At 41.3% G+C, this 19,653-nt stretch overlaps 1 protein-coding gene across 1 annotated transcript; it reads right to left on the bottom strand.

Annotated features, from left to right (window-relative positions):
- Window positions 1-2,436: 2,436 nt before the first annotated feature.
- frmpd2 (FERM and PDZ domain containing 2) lies at window positions 2,437-18,415 on the bottom strand (the record flags this gene model as incomplete). Its single annotated transcript, XM_083994898.1, has 28 exons — window positions 2,437-2,482; window positions 2,926-3,063; window positions 3,178-3,244; window positions 3,922-4,136; window positions 5,306-5,501; window positions 5,614-5,699; window positions 6,272-6,365; window positions 7,529-7,627; window positions 7,733-7,914; window positions 8,773-8,889; window positions 9,549-9,656; window positions 9,816-9,896; window positions 11,955-12,055; window positions 12,177-12,375; window positions 12,478-12,637; window positions 12,742-12,927; window positions 13,006-13,158; window positions 13,800-13,938; window positions 14,044-14,179; window positions 14,319-14,493; window positions 14,986-15,057; window positions 15,514-15,670; window positions 16,004-16,091; window positions 16,772-16,847; window positions 17,003-17,182; window positions 17,285-17,350; window positions 17,797-17,960; window positions 18,295-18,415. The coding sequence occupies 27 exons, from the start codon at window positions 18,413-18,415 to the stop codon at window positions 3,026-3,028; spliced, it is 3,456 nt and encodes a 1,151-aa protein (XP_083851024.1). The 3' UTR covers window positions 2,437-2,482; window positions 2,926-3,025.
- Between the last annotated feature and the right edge of the window lie 1,238 nt (window positions 18,416-19,653).

The raw sequence follows: 19,653 nt of genomic DNA, 5'->3' as shown, positions 1-19,653 counted from the left end.
GCCAAGGAAAACTGCTGTTTCATTACAACAAGTGAGTCCTGCCACACTACAATAAACCATTTGACAAACTGTACAAAATATTACGTAATGCAGCTTTAATAAGTGGCAGAATTAATGCTACGAAATGAACTCAGTGGGTAAATAAAGATAGTGACATAGTGTCTGAAGCAGGTAACTAAGCGAAACCAGGCTCCTGTCCCAGAAAACACGGATAAAAAAGACTTCTTTTGATTGGCTGGGAACCTCTAATAATATCACTAATATAAAAAACTAAAGCAAACCACAAAATGGGTTGAGGTCTCCTCTCTTTGTTAAAATCATGCTTTTTTGTTGCGCCCTGTTATTGACTCACACAACACTTGGCAGCAACGCTAACAATGGCTCGAGTCCAGAATATTCATCTGTGAAGGAGCAGTTGGTGCTTGATGAAATGTTCCCCGGTGTGTGCAGGCACGCACCTACGAGGTTGTAAGCACAATGCAACTGCAAACAATCACATTTGCATGTTTTGTATGCTAAGTCCGTGGTCAACAGGGTCACCCACACCCCTCCATCCTGACCATTTACATATATTAAACGTGATGCAGGTGTCTTGACTGAATTTTTGGCCTTAAAATATGTAAATTGCATGAATCCAAATGCGAGGAAGGTCTTCTCTGTGGATGTGTGCGAGTAGTTTCTCTCAGATGTGATACTCTGACTCTTGATTTACCACATGTAAAAGTATGATTTAAATTCTTTAATTTTTTTTTTTTGCATATTCCACAACTCATTGTACACCCCTCCCCCTCCCCTTGGAAATCACTGCAGGACAACGGGGAGACAGTGATGTCAGCAGAAAATCCGTCCCCACCCTGTCTTTCACTCATCAGTCTTCACCACGTGCGGTGACCTAAGCAGAGGCTGCAGAGGTCACGACCACGCTGTCCATCTCTGTTACTACGTTCATGAATAAACACAGGCCGGCGTATGGGTGTGCGTGTCCGTCAGGAGCGATTGCACGCACGCGAAAAACGCACACACGCGCACACACACAGCCTCGTGCCGACTCCTCTGGCATAATTAGAAACATTTGGGATCATTTGCAAAAGGAACACGAGCTCTGATGGGATCCAGATGCACTACTGGGTTTCACCGAAATACAGGAACCTTTATTTATGAGGGGCCATTACTGGCTCCTCACCCACGGAGGTGTGTGTGTGTGTGTGTGTGACTGTATGTGTACATACTTCTTAGTTTGTCCAGATACTAAATGAATGTTTGGATGTGTGGATCATCCAGGTTCAGGTCAGTTGTTCTTTTTTACACAGGAAATGAGCAGAAAAAGAAGTTACATTTAGAAAATAGAATCCTTTAATAGTATAAAAATGGCACTGGTATTTTTTAATATGTCATGTAATTCTGCATAAGTGAAGCACTTTTACGGTAAAAGTACATTCATGACTGTCTTGGTGTGATTCAGCATTACTGTTTTTAACGTCCATGCAAAAATGATTCATTTACAATTGATCCCTGTCCACTTCGTCTTCCTCTTCTTCTTTTTCTTCTTCTTTATCTTCCTTTCTTGACATCGACATGTCTTTTGTTCACATTGTCCTGTGGCAAAAAACAAAACAAAAACAAAGCAGATGCTGTTAATTGAGATGCTGTTAATTGCTTTTAATTGGGAATGAAGACCAGGCATTCTTACCGATTGCATAGCAAAAGGGATCAGTGTTGTTACATGTAGTGCTATACTGCCACCTTGTGGCTACAATATGAATAGTCAATAAAAGTCTGAAGCTTGATGAAGGTTAGATTACATTTAGAGAATGGTTCAGGTCAGATGCGGTTGGGGTGGTAAACCTCCAGTGTGATTTAGATTAGTGTAAAAATGTGAACTTCTGGATTTCTGAATTTCTAAATGAGGAAGAATACCATGCTTGAGTTGATCCTGTTTAAGTTTAACTGAACACAATAAAATGCATTGTCATACTGCATATTTTCAAATTTACATCCAAAAAATGACAGAACTCATTTGTAAATCAGGTGCTGTTAGTATTGTGCTGTTTGCAAATATCTATCTGACGACTCCACGAGCTGGAATAGACAGATGACAGGACTCTTTTGTTCTTCAGTCTGTCGGACTGTTAAACTATAAGTTTGGTCTGTGGACGGGACAGGAGTCAGGTTACACTGGGCTCTGGTGCAATGCAGCCAGCTGATGAGTCTTCTTCTTTAAAGACCAGTGGAGGCTATGCAGGAAGCACTGAACATGATGGGGAGTGATAAAACTGAGAGCGCTGCTGCTACTTAGTCTTAATGTCTGATGTAATATATATACAGTATATCTAAAGTGTTCTTTCTATCTGACTAAATGTTGGGTCTGTTCTAGCCACTCACCTTTTTATCCAGTTATCCTTCACAAACCTGAAGGGTTTCACAGAGTACTGTAACCCAACTTTCACCTCAGTGCTTCCTGGTCCATGTGTCTTCACATTGCCTGCACATTAAAAACAAAACCTTTATTCTTATTATCACCTACATTCTGCAAAACTGACACATGCATCTCTCTGTACATTATGAGGTCTGAGGCACTAAAATGGGACAGAATCTGATTTCTGTTCTTGAAAATGTTATACATTCTCTTTTAATCTAATATTGAATATTCATATTAAGTTACATAATGCATCATGTTGTGTCACCCTGTGTCAGATTAACTAAACCTCCCAGCGCTCACACACACACACGCACGCACGCACGCACGCGCGTGCGCGCGCGCGCGCGCACACACACACACACACACACACACACACACACACACACACACACACACACACACACACACACACACACACACACACACACACACACACATTATAAACCTGTCACAACACGGCCTGTCAAATCGCATCACATGACGTCACATTGTGAACCATCACTGACCTTTCTGTAGTGTTGGTATTGATTGATAATATCAGCGTCACTCTCCTGTGCACTGAACAGGACGGCCTTATCAGCCACGACTCCATCGGTCCAACATCTCTCATGTGCCAGTGAGCTGATCGATGGAAGGAAGGACCCCTACAGGAAACACATTAAACAGGTGAGTGGAGCACTGCAGGTGGATGCAGGGATGGGTGCATCTGTCGCAGTGTGTGTGTGTGTGTGTGTGTGTGTGTGTGTGTGTGTGTGTACCAGGGGCAGGCCGATAGAGAGTCAGTTGAACCTCAGCTGGTGAAGTCTTGAACAGCCTCAGCACTTTCTACAGACATGAGAATGAACTGTTAACAGTGACAACGAAGCTGCACTGGTATATATGTTTACAAATACATGATTTTCAAGAAAATTGCAAAAAAAAAAACAAAAAAAAACCATATACAATTTACATAATGACATGAGTAAAAAACAAAAGCAGAATTGGTATATAGTGTGTTTATATGCACATGTATGTGAAATATGGTCAGAATATTGAACTGGTTCAGGATAAACACTCTTCACAGAGAACCAGTGCATTGGTTTCATCTATATAAATTAATATTATTGTCATACGCCTAAAGGTGCCCAGTCCAGACAGTCTTTCAGTTTATCTTTAGAGGCCAGAGAAAACAAAATAAAAGCAATACCAACAGTACCAACACATGGTACTGTACTGTTTATATGACATCACATACAGCGCTTTCATATGTTGTAAAAGACATTTAAACAAAACTGAGTTATGTCAAATGTTGTAAATGTAAACATGCAAGTAATCTACATGTATCTGTCTTGTTGACCAGATATCCAGACTGCAGTGTAACTCTAAACCAGATTTAGGAAAATAACTCTGCACGTTCATTAGAGCAGCAGAGTCTGACAGGATACTTGTCCCAGCTCCAAAAGTCAGATAATCTTCTGAGGTAAAACCTAACCTGAGGTTAACGGTTTGTAATCGACACATACCGGATAGGACAGCTCCTTCAGGGATTGGCCATTCACAGCCAGCAGGACGTCTCCCTCCTGGATCCTGCCGCTCTGCTGAGCCGGCTGGCCTGGGAAAAGCTCCTTTATCCGGACGAGGCTGCCAAAGTCCCGAGTGGGCGGATCCAGTTCGCACATGAGGAAGCTGAAGCCCAGGCCATTGGCATTCTTAGTCAGCGTCACCTCCTGGGTGTTTTCTGAAGGTTTCATAGTGATGAGGAGAAGATGTTGAGGTGGTCAGGAGAGAAAGGAATATGGGAAAAGACAGCAGATGTATAAGGATGAGAGAAAAAGAACAAACGGATTTCTGAGCTTTAAAATAAAATGACTACAATTCAAAAATAGATGAAAAAACAGCAGAAATGTTACTGTTCCATTATCCGTCTTGGGAATCTTCTTACGAAACAAGAAATGCAGAATTGGTATTTGTTGTACTGTAGCCTTGGACTTTCTCACTCCCCACAAGGATGGAAGGCGAATGACCATGAATGGGAAAATTAAACTCTTCCCTGTCCTAGCACAGTTGTCTTCCAGTAAAACACATAAAACTGACATCTCCTGGTGTGTATGTAGTGTACCAAACAAAGCAAATAAATTATACAGGGGTGCTGGTAGCCAGATGCTGCATTGCAGTAAAATATCCCCATGTTTTGCCCTGCATAAGAGCCAGCCTTACACTGATGATCCATAAGGTGCAATCGGGGGTTCAGTAGTTTGTCCACAGGAAATCAAGATTTGTCAAATCAAAATTAAAAAATCTTGACTTATCTTGAATCAGCACTGTAATGATAGCATCAATACATGTATGTGGTATAGGTATAGGTATACTGGTATAGTTCTGATGCTAAAAGAAACATTTTCACCTATGTTAACGGTTGTAAAGACGTTAACCTCAGATCAGGAAGAACTCGACTCTGTATCACATTATAACACGTGGCCCACTGTGCGATTTTCAGTGGAAGAGAGAGTAGAGAGATGTGGGATGACATATATAGAAGAACAGGCCTGAGGATAAGGAGGGCCAGAGGGATAAAGAAGAGGAAGGTCAGGGTCAGGAAGGAAGATCAGGACGAAGAGGAGAAGTGTGTGAAAGTTCACCTTGAAGCTGACTAGCAGACTAGCCTGGACGTTGCCTATTATGGACCAAACAGCTTAGAGCTGACAGGTTCTCTCACGAACGTTCCTCCTCAGCAGTGTGACGTCTTGTCACATGAGTTTCTGTCTCTTAGGGAACCGCACCAGCATTTTATTCATTGTAGGAAGGTTGCACGAATGCTCAGTTCCCAGAGAGAGATATCCTGGGCTTTCTTTTCTAGTTTTTGTACACTGAAGTTAAAATTACACTTGACTAGCTGAGAGGTCCTACCGTCAGTGACAAAGCCGTACTCCTTGGGCCGCTCACTGATGGTGTTTGGAGGGGTGGTGGTGGTGGAGCAGCTGTTTTGACTCGGCCGGCTGGAGGGTGGACTGAAGCTCTGATTGAACACACTGCTGCTGTTGTCTGTGCTGACAGAAACCCTGGGCATCTTCACCAGCTCCCTCTCCAAAACAAAGGTTACCACCTGAAGGAGAGACAAGGATTTGGTTCGAGCAGGAAATTGCAGTTAATTAAACAACATTATCATTACATGAATTAAGTAATTATGGCGGGGCTCTAAAAGCCATTCATTGTACCTCTCCAGTTTTACTCAGACACTCCACAGCCTGCTGGTAGGTGATGCCCTGGAAGCTAAAACCATCCACCTCCAACACTCTGTCACCTGAAACATAAGCAGATGGGGACAAAAACATGAATTGCAACTTTAACTCTTCTTGTCCAGTTCCATTGTGTTGCCTTCCATTTCTGCTCTGAAAGCATCAGGTCAAATTCCTCATTATTAGTAAGTGTTTAAAACAGTGGTTCCCAACCTTTTTTTGCTTGTGACTCCATTTTGACATCACAAATGTCTGGTGACCGGTCAATCAACATGCGCCAGCTCAGATATTTTTATATGCTGTATTTTATTTGAACTCGAATTTATATTAGAAAAAGTGAAAGTATAGAATACAGTTGTTTAAGATTGTGTGTGGTGTTTTTAATCATAATTTTAAAAAGAATAATTATTAGTTAAAAATTTATTTTTATCACAAATATTTTGTATCAATTACTAGAAATTTTAGGCGACCCCATTTGAATTTCAGGCGACCCAACATGGGGTCCCGACCCCAAGGTTGAAAAACACTGGTTGAAAGGTGTTTGCAAATCAAACATCCCATTACCAAACCAGATTCTTCTTCAAAACGACACATGCAGGCACTCATATTGTTGGATTGGACATCAGAGCTGTAATACCTGTGTGTACACGTCCGTCTCTCTCAGCAGCCCCACCGGGAACGAGGCTCTTAATGTAGATTCCTCCATTAGGAAGGCTGGTGTTGACGCCGCCCTTGAACAATCAATGACAGAGGCTCTTACTTCGACTTTCACAGCTTTCATAAGTGATACACTCATGGCAAGGAGGAAAAACATGGCTGTAATGAAAGTAGCTTGGGGGGGGGGGATCATGTTTAATGCAGTGGTTGTTGCATTCACTGGACAGTTGATTTACTGAAGTAGTTTTGAGGTACTTTATTTGAGTATTGACCAGTCCAGCAGGTTGTACTCTTGTGTTGTACTCCTCACACAGTTGCATTAAAAGACATTGGTTATCTTTTGAATCAGATAAAATTTTACACACAAAATCAGATGCACTGTCAAACATGTATAAAGTTGTTGAAGTTAGCTATTTCTGAATGAAGCACACATGATAAAGGGGGTGTAAGTTACAATAATGAGTAAGGAATCATAGAGGAATCATAAGTCATCGATAGGTAGCTTTTGTCCAATCAGGTCAATTAAATCGATCCTACTGGTTAAATACTTTTATTGCAGAACATTTTAATACTCTAATTGTTGAGTCTTCTTACTGTTGCATTGCAAATTTAGCTGGGGAAGCAGAATATAAGAACAACTTTTCTATCACTGGCTGCAGTACAGCCTGTAACGTAGTGGCGATCAGTTTGAGTGAAGTTAAATATACTCTCTCTCTCTCTCTGTTGTGCTCGCTCCCTCTCTCTCTAATCTTGTCAGACCACAGATGTTAATCAGATTGAGAGGGCAGACATTTTGACCCACTGCCGAAGATGAGAAGCTCCACTAATTGTCCTTCTTGACTGTTCGTTCCTGATGTTTTCAAGCACGTTCTCTCTAAACAAATTAATTAGCTGGATATAGGATTTTGCAGGCTGACGTCAAAACCACTACTTTTAGATGCAAACCAATTATTTGATAACAGAAAACGTAAACCTCAAGGGAGATAACAGTAAATCTCATTCAACTCAATGAAGCTCTCAACATGTATCTTAAGTTAAAACAATGAAATTTGATTTTGCTTTCCCAAATGCTGTTAAATGAGGTGATATCAGTAGGGGAAACAATGGAAGATTTTGATTAGATTTCATTTAGGGTACAAGCTGAAACGGTCGTCAGTCCAGTAAAGTGATGCTGAACAGAGACAAACGACGAAGTGCATGCACATTCACTCACAAACACAGTATTTTGGGAACTCACAGTGACGCTGATGCCCAGACTTCCCGCTATCTTCCTGAGCTCCACAGTTTTCTCCTCCGGCCTCACGCAGTTTAGAGAGGGAGCCAGAGAGCAGTTGTCCTAAAAGCAGCACAGACAGAAACATGATTTCAGAGGCCGTCATCAGTAATAAACATCACTAGGTATCATTTAATAAAAACACCTGAACCATCGCCATGATTCTACCTGTGCACCAAGGCCTTGTACTTCAACGGGGACGTGCAGCGTGTTGCCGGTCTTCGGTGTCATCATGACTGAAACGAGCTCATCCAGGTTGTCCTCTCCTGGTTGGCCATAGGTCATCAGTGGAGCTTGGGATTCGTGATTTCTCACCTCAGAGGAGCGCACACTGTTGGGACTGTTGGTGACTGCAGACAAAATTTACAAAGTTAAGTAACTTCCTGCAGATTTTTTTTTTCTTTTTGCAAATTTTCCAAAAATAACAAGCTGTTCCTGTTTTGTCGTCTAAATGTGAATGAACTGTTGGGTGTATTAGTAAATCTGTACTTACACTGCGGAGCTAGTTAGCATAAAGTCATTTGGAGATTGTGGTATTGTTACCTTTGGGCAAAACTAGGCTAGCTGTTTCCCGTGGTTTCAGTCTTTATGCTAAGCTCAGCTAAAGCTATTGTGTCTCCTTAAGCAATTCATTTCCCAAAATATATTTCCTGTATAGATCTAAACTCATTTTTAAAGGACAGTTTTGTATGTGTGTTTTTACTGCAGAGATAGCCTACCAAATATTAGCCTACTGAGGCACAGATTTTGGCATCAGTCATGTGACCCCAGATCAGACTGATTATTGCAAACCGTTACCACTGGAGTCATGCACTGCTAATGTCAAGCTAGCTTTTCTTCGTTTCCAGTATTAATCACTGTATGTTAAGATAAGATCAGATCAGATAAGTTACTCCCTCTAGCTTGGTATTTACTGTACAGACGTGTTATGTCAATAGATGGGTGTTAACATTGTGTGCTTTATGTTAGGATTTGATATAATAATGCATACAACAGTGGACAGCTAAACAATACAACTAGGGACAAAGAAGGCACTGTACAAAACCAAAGGAATTAATGCAGATATAATTTTCTTCATTCTATCAATTCAGAGCAGGTGCTAAAGGGTTATGACTAAATCACCCATAATTCACTGCAAACAAAGGAGGGTAAAGGTCATAGCCACGCGGCGGTCACATGCATACAGTAAGCACATGCACACAGAGCACCTTTTGGCTGTGAGATAATGAGCTGCACCTCCTCGGGGCTGCTCTGCATGACCTCTGCTGCCTCGCTAAAAGTGACGCCCTCCAGGCTGATGTGGTTCAGAGAGATCAGACGACCACCTGAGGGCAAAGGTCATAGTCAAATGATGCTGGTGTCCAGTAACAGTGGAGATGTGAAGACCCCCACCACCACCACCGCTTCTGAACCCACGTGTCACCCCAAAGTCCTACGACTGAGTCCCATGGATACATTCCCCTGTACAATCTCTGTCCTCATCTGCACTTTTCCAGCATAGATTTTCTTAAAACAGATAACCCACAATACATACGTAAGAGTTTTGGTTTGGAAGTATTACTGTAATCAAAATAATAATAATAAATGCTTATTTTAGAAAGAAAATAAAAGTAAACCAGTGGCAACATTTACAGGATTAATGTTTGATGAGGATGAAGCTTGTTTCTTTTGTTTTGTGATCAAGTTTTTATTATTTCACACCCCCCCTTTTACAATATGCCCACATTAAATCATATTCACAGCTACAGTACAAATTGACATACATATACCACTGTACATCTTACATACATAAAATGTATCATAATTATGTGAGCTATTGTCCCACCCTTATCCCACCCATACCACCCTTATCCCACCCATACCACCCTTACCCCTCTGGCTTGTTCCCCTCCCCTCCCCTTGCTGGATTCAGTCAATATCTGAACATAAAGGGGGAAGTACATAGCATACAGTAATAAAGCTTGTTTCTTGTTTGGGAACCTACCTGGTCTGATGCGTCCATCTTTGTCAGCTGGTCCACCCGGCACAATGGAAGCAACAAAGATGCCCAAGTCGTAACGTCCCACAGTGTCCTCTCCCACTATCACAATACCTGCAGGGCACAAACCACGGGTGTGTCAAAAAAAAAAAAAAAACACAAGAAGAAAGACCCTTCTTTCAGTCACCGCATGGAACTTGCGAAACATGATTTACAGCTGTTCACAGCAAAAGGACATTTTGTTCATTGTCTGATAAAGCGCGATGAACTTACCAAGGCCAAGCTTCGGGTCTTTCTTTAAGGAAACACAAATAACTTCTCTCTCTGATGGGGAACCAGTCTTAGTTGGAGTTTCTGTGAGATGCACAGTGAAAGGAAAGAGAAACATGAAGTTGTACAGTGGAGATGTTGCAAACAATGTATAATAGGAAGGTGTGTGTGCTCCAGGTGAGGCTCGAACTCACAACCTCGGCATTGCTGCTGAACACTGTCTTATAAGTACCGCGCGCTAACCGATTGCGCCACTGGAGCCCTGGATGACCTTGCTACAATGCTTGTTGTGTAGCGAATAGACGCTGTTCTCAGCTGGCACATGTACTGCTACGTTCAGCGAGGCTCATCTTGTATCAATATTACAGCTTGAGGTAAAGACATTTCTGCAGACAGCTCTGTTTGTCTGGGACAGAAAGCTTAGAGCTGCAGTTTAGTCTCTGGCTCTTAAATTGCTAGAACTGTCAGCAGCCTTTGATACAGTGAACCACTGCATAAAGCAAGCCAAGCACTCAAATATGATCATTAGGCAAAATCAATTCTTGTTTTGTTTTTTTTGTGTCTCCCTACAGGGCCGCCTCAAGGCTGTGATAAGAGCACAAAGGATAAAGAAATGTCACCTCCGAATACAGCTCTCTCAGTCAGAGCTCAATCAATGATCCGTGTTTCCATCGCTACATCATTATCATCATCGTACCTGCCCCCTTATCTCTCAAGGTTGCAAGAAAATAAGGTGTCATGATTGACAACCAAATCCTCCTTGAGCAGTAACATCTGACTACCTCTACACAATCCCCTGAAAGGAATTCAAAGCAGTTTTCTACTCTTATATACTAATGGTGAATTTTCGGGTTTCAACATCAGAGTGGAGCAAGAAGGAATTGATCTACCAACCCTTTGATTAGTGGTCTACCATCCCTACCTGCTGAGCCAACAAGCCTCAACAGGACAGCCAGTGCAGGGTGTTCCTTTCTTATCTTAAAGGGATAGTTCACCCAAAATTCAAATTTCACTCATTATCTACTCACCCTCATGTCGACTAAGGGCTGGGAGAATTTTCAGAGTCCTCCGTGCCTTCTCCGAGTTACTGTATTTGTCCATATAATGGTTGTGAATCGTGCTCACTTTTCTTCGTTCAAAAAAACATACCAAAAAACATCCAAATACCTCCATGCTGCTCGTCTGTAATGTCTCTCTTGTATTGAAGCCCCGACATGAGAAATTGTTCCGCCGGTAGGCACAGGAAGAGCAGTGAACTGAGACACTGGGAGCTTCCGCTACAAACAAGCTTAAAATATAGACTTATTAAATTTTTTTCGGAACAATTTCTCATGTCGGGGCTTCAATACAAGAGAGACATTACAGACGAGCAGTATGGAGGTATTTGGCTGTTTTTTGGTGTGTCTCTTTGGACGAAGAAAAGTGAGCACCATTCACAACCATATGGACAAATACTGCTGCGTGGACCCCCCGTAACTCCGAGAAGGCACGGAGGACTCTGAAAATTCTCCCAGCCCTGAGTCGACATGAGGGTGAGTACATAATGAGTGAAATTTGAATTTTGGGTGAACTATCCCTTTAAAGAATCTCATCCTCTCTGAGTGCACCTCCCCTCCCAACTCCTCAAATGCTGACATCTCACACTTACTGTCCTTCTTTACCTGGTTTCCTAGCACTTTGTCTTGAACAGAATAGATGTAGTAGTGCCTGCTCTGATGTCTTCTAGTCCCTGTTCAGACTTGTCAATATCTGCTCCAGGTGATATGATCACCAGTGGACAGCTCTAAGTGTAGGTGCGGACCACACCCAAGAGGATGCGTTTGAAATCCGATCACTCTGACCACATCAGGAGGTGATCTGGTCCTCAGGTGACTTCTAAACTGATTAGTCACAGGTTCTTCATAATCCAAAAATATTTTACTATTTCAAAAATCGAATTTCACAGTAGTGCTATGTGCAGTGATTTGCCCTACTGCACTGAAGCTTGAGAGTTGTCCTACCCTTGCTTTGGTGATAGCATCTGCCAAACGAATAAATGCTATGTAATGTCATGCGTGCTAGCGAGAGAACTTGTGGTACGCCATCTGTCATGGGTAGGTCGTCATTTTAGGAATGTGAGGAGCATGCTCGGTTATACTATACCTCTAGCTGCTGGAGAACCAGATGGGGCTTCAGATCCACTCCTCTGAGAGAATGCTGGGGAACGCATACCAGTGCTACTGCGCTGACTGCTGGAGCAGGTACTGCAGAGGAAGACAGAAAGACAGAAAATGATCTTCCAGAAAGTCTAGAGCAAATTTCTATAGAGTTCCTTGATGAATAAATGAATAAATAGATTTTTTTTTTAAGGTATTGACTATGTACCTCTGCTCATTAAGGCTCTGACGCTGCTGTTTAACACGAGCCTCAATCCTGGCTGCGACGTCGTCACACAGCTTGTTCAGGGACTCATCCTGAGGCGTGTTCAGACCACTTTCATCCTGTGGTGTTTCTGAACATGAGAAGGACTTGCGGCGGCCGCTCTGAGCACGACACACGGCTGCGTACTGCACAATGTTCGCCTCTGGAAAAACAAAAGGAGAGAAACGTAAAGCTTCCAAAAACTGACAGTTATCAGTCATATTTATCTTTTTACATCTTCTCTTTGTTAAATGAAGCAACTGACCTGAGACCTGGTTCTGGCTGAGCTGGCGAGAGTTCATCTCATTGTTGAACTTGTGCTGTGCTGAACACAGGTTACACAGGTATTTGGCTACCTTCGACCTCTCTGTGATGAAGGTGTACTTCTTCTTGCTGCCTCGGCACTCTACTACAAATTTTCGCCTCTGCAGGAACAGGAAGGAAATATGCTTAGAATATAAAACCAAAAATTCCACATTTGGATTTTGGGACATTTTTTCATTTTGGAACTGTTGGAGTTTCCACTCACATTGGAGGAGATGGCTGCTGTGTCCCTCCAGTAGAAAGTCTGACTGGTGGATCTGCAGCCGTCCTTAATCTCACAGACGATCACTCCTTTGGCACAAACCCCGAGGATAATCTCTCCTTCTAAAAGCTTTTTCTCACGCATCACACGGTGAAACAACACACCGTATTCAGGCAACTGCTGACACACCTAAATGGTAATATAAGTACAGCATGGTCACCATGATCAGATGTTAATCTTTACTTTCAAATGTGACTATTATGTTACCTTGAGGAACTCCAGCTCTGATTCGTCAGTGAGCATCTGAGCATTGGTGGTGTGGAGTCGAAGCAGCTCCTCCTGAATGTAAGGCAAGGCACGTTTCTCCATAATACTTTTGGAGATATACTGGTCAGGGCGGTAGTAGTTCCTACCGTACACCTAAACACAACAGATCAACAATATTGTTTATAGAATCCAATACTAATAGAGATTAACATGATATATTTTTTTTAAGTTGTAGTAACATGGAGAATCATAATACTGTTTTAGGCGCTCTCCCCCTGGATTCACAGGGTTGTAACGGAGAGAAAGCTATTGAATAGGGGACAGAAAATATGGTTTCTTTACTCCAAAAGCAGTAGGACTTATGGGAAATGTAGTCTTAAAGACACAGTGGCATCAAAAGTTTATACCACCCATCCTTTGTTCCCAGTAATTATTCAAAGCTATGTCAACGTATGTGACAGTTTAATCCAACAACCTTTGATTTGTTGTTGCTCTTAAAGGTGAAATCCAACAATTTTATTTATTTATTTTATTAAACCTTTATTTAACCAGGTAAAGCTTGCTGAGATATAGCATCTCTTTTTCAAAAGCGACCTGGCCAAGAGGCAGCAAAATTACAAGTACAAGCAGTAATACAGATAAATAACAATAGTTCAATAAATAAAAATTAAATTATCAGGGATAGATTGAAGGAAGTGCAACATCTGATTTTACACCTGATAACCAGTTTACTAGTCAGAAGGAGACTATTCCTTCAAAACTACAGGTTTTGTTGAATTCTTTAGGTGCACAACCTCAGGCATACAATCTCCATACTCCGCCTGCAGGGCCAGGGCCCCAAGGTACAAAGCAGTCTCCCCATGGCAGGACAGCCTGTCCTCCAACAGGTCTCTCCTGAGCTGCAGGTAATACTGGTGGCGGGTCTGTTTCTGCCTGTTGGAGAAGACAGCACACATTCAAACAATTCTAGATGTTTTACACGACATGTTTCATAACTGATGAAATGTGTCTGGTAATGAATAAAAGAAAGGGACTCACAGAAGAAGTGAAATGTCACTGACGAAGAATTTGACCCTGAAGTAAAGAACAAAGGTGCATGTAGGCACTTTCTTCCAGCTGTCTGGAGCAACTTTGGAAATCTTGGTGTCGTTGTCCACAAAGAAAAACTCATTATCTGATGACAGAAGAGAAACATTGTGTGGAATAACTCTTACACCATGTTGGGGTTTTTCAGCCAAGCAAACAGTCAGATGCTTTCAGTCACTCACTGACACATCATAGGCTACTTATATTTGTCTGTACTGTATCTTTACCATCGATATAAGCAAGGCCAAAGTAGAAATGTTCCATCAGGTTGGAGTGAGCCACAATCATGTCAAAGACGTCTCCTCCTCTGGATTTCACCTCACACTTGACCAGGATGGTCTGACCGTTTGGCATCACCACACTCAGCTCTCTCTGGGTGGTCGCCGATTTCCCTTTCTTTGACTGCCAAGAAAGTAACACACTTTTAAAAGAAACAATTTTAGATAAAGAAGGTGAAGAAAATTACCTTTTAAGCCCTTGGTGGTAAGGTTTGCAATTTCAGGTTTCGTTAAGGTTTCATATTCTAGTCATTTTGTATCATCAAGTATATTGTACAACATCACAGACACTCTCATTGACTGAAACATCGAGATGAATGCCCATATCGAATTGGCTGTTATCAAAGTTAATTTGTTTCCATATTTATTTCAGGGAAGAAATGTATAATGTAGTTGCAGAATCATGCCTAAACTGTTTGTGTCTATATTTACAAAGCTTAATTGAAATGGCAAATGGGATATTCAAACGTTTATTATCTAAAACACATCTCATATCTCTCTGGTCAGTCCCACTGAGAACAGTCTCCACACACACTCTGAGTAGGTGTGTCAGTTTATGTTAATGTAACCCTCAAAATTCACATTGACAGTTTTTTTTTTCCCTCCGTGAACTCACCACGATGGATCCAGGCAGCTCTAAGACGACCAGCGGCTCATCTACCATTCTGATGAACTCAGGGCCCATGTCCTGTGACAGGGAGGAAAGAGGAGAGAGGGAATACTGTAACCATGCTGTCAACCAATCTTGGTGACATTATCAATCAGTAACATTGATAGGACTTGGCCTCTGGTGTTTGAAATGCTGGAAAGCAAAGGGATGCCATAGGAGCTACAGAAAGAAATTCAGGACAGGCTTTTACTGTATTGATTTCATAAGATAGATAGATACTGTAGATAGATAGATAGATAGATAGATAGATAGATAGATAGATAGATAGATAGATAGATAGATAGATAGATAGATAGATAGATAGATAGATAGATAGATAGATAGATAGATAGATAGATAGATAGATAGATAGATAGATAGATAGATAGATAGATAGATAGATAGATAAGTGTCAGAGTGCTGTGTGCTGTGTTAATCTATGCAGCCCGGTATTGTAAATTACATTAGCCTACACAATATAATAATTAGGCTCACCTTCATTTTCTTGTCATTCAGACTCATTGTGGACTCGAACTGTGCGAGGGATCTTAAGTTGGCGTTACGATTACCATCCATGTATGGACTACAAGGGCTGCGGCTCATCTGCTGCCAGCTGGTGTAACTGTCTCTGTGCCGACCTCCTGAGGGAATCCTGGGAAAAATGAGTTTTCCGTCGTCAGTCCGATGGGAGTGGAGATCTGTCACTCATGAAAAGATGTCTAGCAACCAGACAATATATTTTAATTGCATTGTCAAAGAGTCCTTTGGGGGGTGGGTTGTCTCCCCGACATAGTTTCTGTTTCTTTTCCCACAGTGATTTTAGTATTTAATAGCACACTCTGTGAACTGTGAAATGAACAACATCTGATTCCACAGCGTTTTATTTGTTGCTACTTTGATTCAAATGTGCAAATGGGTTCATGACAGCGTATTAAGCGCTAGAATTATGAAGTGTGTAAAATATGATTGGACACAGACTTCATACCCTGTGGGCTCGGAGGGATAACATGCTCCGGAGAATGTTCTAGAAATCTTCTTCTTCAACGCCCATGGTGAGTGACTAAAAGAGCCCCCTGGAAAACAAATCGGCATGTCACAACTACGTCCACATGCTAATGTTACACTTTCCTGCTGAGAGTTAGACGAAGACAACTATACTCATGTCTGTACACAGTAAACAAACAGTGATATATTCATTTTATTTCAGTTTTAAATATTGTAAACATCTAAATGTGTAAATTTAGCTTATCTTTACAGGTGCTGAGAGGTGGATTTGGGATTTGGATGGTGTTAATAGCTGCTCAACCTTTATTCCAGGCTTAATGTTAAGCTAAGTGGCTGCTGGCAGTTGCTTTACATTAACCACACAGAAACGCAAGTATCATGTGAAGCTACAGCTACAGGAGCCAGTTAGCTTAGCTTGGCACAAGACGCTTGGCCTGTTGAAGTGGTGAAAATCTGTCTGCCAGCACCTTTAAAGCTGACACTCATTAATCCACACAAGATATCGATTTGATATTGAAAAACTAAAAGTATAATATTGAAATGTTAATGGGGGATTAGTGTTCTTCTTGGCTTGGAGCAGCATTATTTTGTGTATGGACTCAAAACTATTATGCAGTATAGCTAACATAGTGAGTGAACTGGTGTCTGTCTTCTTAACTAACTCTCAGCAAGAAAGAGACTACCAGTAAGTGCTTCTAAAAATGTGAAACTACTGCCTCAAATCTAACGAATGGGATCAGTATCTTACTGTGCAATCTGTCCCTGACCATTTGACTGCGGTCTGTTAGCTGGGATCCATTTTCAGCCATGGACACATGATCAACCTGCAAAGATATCATTGTCCAGCTCAAGGAGGAAGCAGAGAATAGCTACTAACTCAAAAGATACTAATCTAAGATGATAATTTAAACTACTCAAAACCAACTATGACCTCACATAACCAGCTTAAACCAAAATAAAACAACTGGAGCAAACTCACTGAGTTTCTGTAGACATCATCGACCAGATGTCTTACGAGGCGCTCTGGAGGAGGCAGCATCGCGGCCTTCTGGTGAAGTTCACAGGCTTCCAGCACTGTCAGGAGGTCGGTCCTCCTCAGCACCATGTCCTCACACATACTAAGCAGCAAACCCTCCAACTCTGCACTTAGATGGACCGGCTGCAAGGACACAAAGTGACAAGAAAACAGATGATGCACACATACTAGGAATACGAGAGTAAGAGTTTCAGAAAGAGATCGATAAAAGGAGGAGGAGAGTACCTGATTATGAGGTAGATGATAATCGACGCACCAGTAAAAGGTCATCCCCAGTGAGTACACAACCGTCTGATGGAAAGTAGAGAGAGAAACACCATGAAAAGTCCTTTTTTTAAGATTATAGTGTCACTATGTGTGCAGTTTGTGATTTAATGGTAAAGGTCAGACACAGTGTTTAGAATTATTAGAGCACCTAAGCAATGAAAGCTCAATCTAAAAATCATTATTTTGAAATAATGTGTTTTATGGACTGATTTCTTCTTATTTCATGATTTCTACATTGGTACTTAGCAATTTATCTTCCTCTTCAAATAATTGATTTTGAATGTAAATCTTTACTACAGGTACAATACATTATCCATCAATGTGTTTCACTTATTTATTTCTCTAGAGGCCTAAAGGAATAAAACTCCACAGTTTTTCTCAACAAAATATGCAATGACATGTAGAAAATATGAAAAATAAATACATTCTGAGATGTCCTCAAAACAAGTACACAGCCAGAGTTTTCTGACCTTTTCAACTGGAGTCCTGGTGGAGTTAGCGTGAGAGTGCTGAACCTCAGGAGCCGTGAAGGAGGCCACGTCTTCATATCGCACACAGCTCTTGAAGGCCAGACTGCCATTGGCCGACAGCAGCACTGAGCCTGGACTGAGCACGCTGCACATGTTGCCTGAACCTGAGCGAAGAGCAGAGCAGAAATCAATTCCCTTAGCAACTGAAAGGATTTTGAACACATTTGAGCTCAAAATCCTGTAAAAAACATGCGTGGTAGGAAAATAAGCTTGGTAAAAGATAGTATGATATAGGTATTAAAGGAGAACAAAGAAAGGGTGGGTGTGGGGGTTAAAAAGCAAATACAACATAGTCATAAGAATGAAAACATTAGTGGTAGCACATTTGAAACCTATTCTGTTCAGATGCTCTTGAACGCACCTTTGCACCAAGCCTTGTAGCCAGGTAACAAGTGGGTCTGGGAGGAAATACAAGTTGGGGTGTAGTTTTTTGGTTACCTTTTTTGGAGATGTCCAGTAGGGCCTCAGTGCAGGCCAGCAGCAGACACCAGACCTCATCCTCATCCAGCGGTGAACCCCGGGCCTCCAGCACCTCCGCCAGGGTCACAAACGTACCCATTTCTGCCAGGACACACAAATATACGTACATTTACTGAGCACTGCACATCCATAGATGTAGCTACTGTCATGAAATGCATTGGAAAAAGGCTGTATTGTTTTTTGTATCATAAATCATTTGAAAAATGTCCTTGATTTTTGATTTTCAGGTGACACATCCCAATGCACCGGACAGGACATAGTGTTTCAGCATTATTTGCTATAACAAAACACCAGAAGTTAAAAGTCCAGGAGGGCGTGTTAGCAAGAATGCCCCCCATTGACAAGAATCCCACTCAGATGTACGTCAGATGCTGGGGGTCAGAGGTCAGAGTTTCAGACAGACGAGCTTAGGGTTTAGAGGAATTAGATCTAATTGGGAACAAATCCAACACTCCAACATTTGTGCATTGTGTTTGTAAAATAGTAGATGTATCTATATGAGATTTTATGTAGGTCACTATATTAATAACTACACTCTTTTCAGTTGAGCCTGGTGAAGAGTTTTAAAGCTCTCATATGTTGAAGGATCTCTGACTTGATGAATTACCCTGAGAAGATTTCAGTAATTGAAAACATCCACTTCACGGATGACTACACATCATTAGTCCTGTGAAACCAATTACTTCAACAAGTAATGAATGCAGAACTCCTCATTTGCATACAGAGTTATTTGGATATTTTTAATATATTTAATATGTTTTTATCAGCTGGGTATATTCATTTCTTTTTATACTTTTTTCTATTTGTCTTTCTTTTTTCTTAATTGTCAGTAAACATCAATTAATGCCAATAAAATTTTTAATTGGATTTTTTTTTTTAATTTATTTGCATTTGTGTCCATTTAAGTAAAATAATACACTTATTGATTGATTGACTATGGGAAAGGAAAAAATAATTATATATGGCTTTAACAAATGTATTGTTGAATATACAGACTTTCAGAACTGATTTGTGCTGGGAGAGTCCTGTTAATGTTACGTAGTATAGTATTCAAAGGAGATGGAGTCTAATGGAATAGTAATCGATAGCAGTATTGGAAATAAGCAATAGGGCACGTGCTTCAAGCATAGCCTATAGCCTGGGTTTTAAATTGTTATCAGAGTACTATGACATGGTATGTTCGACTCTTACCCCTGACCCATTTGAACAGGAATGTACAGGCTGTGGCAGTAAACAGAAGGAAGACCACACTGAGATAACTGAGATGGTGGATGAACAGTAGACAAGTAGTGACAAAAAGAAAACTTGAGACTGTTG

The sequence above is a fragment of the Trachurus trachurus genome, assembly GCF_905171665.1.
Source record: "Trachurus trachurus genome assembly, chromosome: 19".
NCBI classification, from domain to species: Eukaryota; Metazoa; Chordata; class Actinopteri; order Carangiformes; family Carangidae; genus Trachurus; species Trachurus trachurus.
This window is presented reverse-complemented; position numbering and strand designations above follow the sequence as displayed.